Below are 2,654 nucleotides of genomic sequence, written 5' to 3'. Positions count from 1 at the left end.
CGAGCGCGCCGTCCACCGGGAGGCCCAGGCACCGCGTGGGCCTGAACGGCTGAAGCCTCCAAGGTGCGGCGAACGCGACGGCCGGGCGCAGGCGGCGCCAAGGGGCGCTACGGGAGCCTTCCCCCGCCGGGCCGCGAGCGAGTCTGCGCATGCCCAGTGCGCCGCGGGCGCACACGTTCCGGAAGTCCACTCCGGGCTTTGGGCGCGGCCGCTGCCGCGGGGCTGATGGAAAGGGAGGAGCCCGCAGGGAAACTGAGTCCGGGGTGCGGAGAGAGGGGCGGGTCTGAGACAGTGTGGGACCCTGTCCTGACCGTACGTGGTGCCGTAGATGGGGCAGGCCCCACTTCGCGCTGTGTGTAAGAGTCTGCGTGACCACTGAGATACCCGCTGGGTGCTAGCCTCCACGGCTTCACTTCTTACTTCTGGTGGTCTAATTGATCCCACCAACTCGAGGTACCCAACGATAGGACGTACAGAGAGGACGGGGATGCCAGGATAGAACACTGTGGGGCCACTGTGAACAGGTGTCTGAACTCGAAGGGCTCTCGCTGCTGGAAATGTTGTGCCTGGACCAGCAACAGTGACATCACCTAGGAGCTTGTCAGAAGCGCAGAATCTCACTCTGGTCCAGACTTCCTGCATCCAAATCTGCATTTTAACAAGCTCTCCGGGGGATTCCGATGCACATTAAAGTGCGAAAATGCACCGTGCTAAGGATATTTACAGGGAAAGTGTCAACTATAGATTAAGCGCCAAGAGGTTGAGAAAAGCATATGATCCAGGCTGACAGGTATGTCACAGAAGTATGCACCGAACCGTTAAGATGATTATTTGTGGATGGTGGCATTACAAGACGATCTTTCTCTTTCTTTAGCATGAAGTTCCCAGATGTAGTTAAGGAAAATACAGAACAATTTTTCGCTGTTTATCGGAAATTCTGATTTATTTTGGCTTCTGTATTTTATCTGGAAATCTTGTTTTAGTGCTTCCCAGTTGTTTACAAATCGACTACAAGGAATGTGGATTGCTTTTGGAATTAGGCAGAAAATGACCAACTAGAACATTTAAATTAAAATGAGGCCGTGTGATTCGTAACCCGATTACCATTTCTTCTTTAAAGCGGAGGTCTGTATGCCCTTACCATTTACCATCTATCCTAAGGTCACTTACTGATACGTTATTACCAGCCAATAGTATTATGTGAGGTTTGAAGGCGGAGTTCCACTGCTTTGGTGCCAAAAGGCCTTAAACTGGACACTTAACCTCTCCTCGCCTAAATTTACTCATCTTTTAAATGAAAGGAAAGAACCTGCCTTCTTGGATGTTCATGCACCAAAAATGCACTTCGCGAACCCTTAAAGCGTAGTAGAAACTCAAGTTTATTCTGTAAATTAATGAGCAATAGCCGGAGCTTTGCGGGTCGCTTTCCAACGGCGAGAGTAAACAAGTCTTTCTTTCCCCTTACCCGAAACCCCTACAGTTTCACCTGGCCCCAAGCACTTCCTCATGCCTTGCTCAGCCGGGGTTCTTTACAGAGGTTAAATTTGCCGGAGGGATTTCCTGTTAGCTCCGCACCCTACTCCTTTCCAAAAGTCAGGATTTGCGGGCTCTTGAATCCGCAGGACTCTAGGACCGCTCCAGTGGTTCGTTGCCTGGCAGCTGCCACGCTCCTCCAAGCAGTGGATTACATTGTTGCAACATCATTGGCTGGAGAAGCGCCCGAAGGACAGCACCGCCAGCCAATGGGAAGCCGCTGTTCACAGGCAGGCGCTATATATGAGCCAGTCAGGCCCGAGTATGGATTTAACCCTTTGAAGGTGAGTTCGCAGTGTGTGGGAAAGTTGCTGGTAGAAGTTGTGCCACGTCTTCTAAGTAGGGGGAGTCCTGAACTTGCCAGAGGCCCTTATTCCTGAGCCTTCGACAGTATTCGTTAACTCTATGAAGGCGGGGGCCTTTTCTCTGTTTTTGTAGGGAATCCTTTCCTGCTCCAGCAACATGAGGCTTTTTTTGAGGAACACGATCTTAACGCTGTTAGTCACTTCTTTGAGTGGGGCTCTCATCCCTGAACCAGAAGTGAAAATCGAAGTTCTGCAGAAGCCATTCATCTGCCATCGCAAGACCAAAGGAGGGGACTTGATGTTGGTCCACTACGAAGGCTACTTAGAAAAGGACGGCTCCTTATTTCACTCCACGTAAGTAATTGTGCCCCGAGTTTAAAAAATAAAAGAAACAACCCAGCCTCCTATGCCATCTCTCTGGGAAGAAAGAAAGAAAGACCGTGTCTGGTTTTACCACTTTTAAAAATCTGAATTAGGAGTATGCTGTTCCTTTCTTTGGAGAAAGGAAATTGTTTAAATCCAACTCTTAAAGCGAGAAATTTGAAGGTCTTGAAAATATGTGGTCTAGTGAAGCTGTTGATTTTTTATTGCAAAAATTAGAACTAACTAGAATCTTTGATATACTGCAGAAAAATCTAGGTGTCTAATTAGGCAGTAAACAGAAAAAAAAAAACACTTAAAATAATTCTTATATTTCAAACCCTGTTCCTTAGGGGAAATTACTCAATTTCTTTTTTTTTTATTTTGTTGTAGATATTATTGCAACTTTTCACAGCAACTTCAATTTTTTTTTTTTTTTTTTTTTTGGGAGGGTTT

General features: G+C 47.6%; 1 protein-coding gene across 2 annotated transcripts in view; it reads left to right on the top strand.

The window, feature by feature from the left end:
- Nucleotides 1-481: 481 nt before the first annotated feature.
- Nucleotides 482-2,654, top strand: part of FKBP14 (FKBP prolyl isomerase 14) — a 16,914-nt gene continuing 14,741 nt past the window's right edge. The window contains exons 1-3 of one of the 2 annotated variants that reach the window (XM_006146222.3): nucleotides 482-790; nucleotides 1,623-1,817; nucleotides 1,972-2,192. In XM_006146222.3, coding sequence (XP_006146284.1) covers nucleotides 1,743-1,817; nucleotides 1,972-2,192 — 296 coding nt within the window. In that variant the 5' untranslated portion in view covers nucleotides 482-790; nucleotides 1,623-1,742. Of the gene's footprint in view, nucleotides 791-1,585; nucleotides 1,818-1,971; nucleotides 2,193-2,654 lie in introns of those variants that run through there. The other variant, XM_014586929.2, reaches the window with a different exon arrangement.

This window comes from Tupaia chinensis, unplaced genomic scaffold (assembly GCF_000334495.1).
Source record: "Tupaia chinensis unplaced genomic scaffold, TupChi_1.0 Scaffold000170_1, whole genome shotgun sequence".
In the NCBI taxonomy this organism is placed as follows: domain Eukaryota; kingdom Metazoa; phylum Chordata; class Mammalia; order Scandentia; family Tupaiidae; genus Tupaia; species Tupaia belangeri.
Note: the sequence above shows the minus strand (reverse complement) of the source record. Positions and strands in the feature narration are given on the sequence as shown.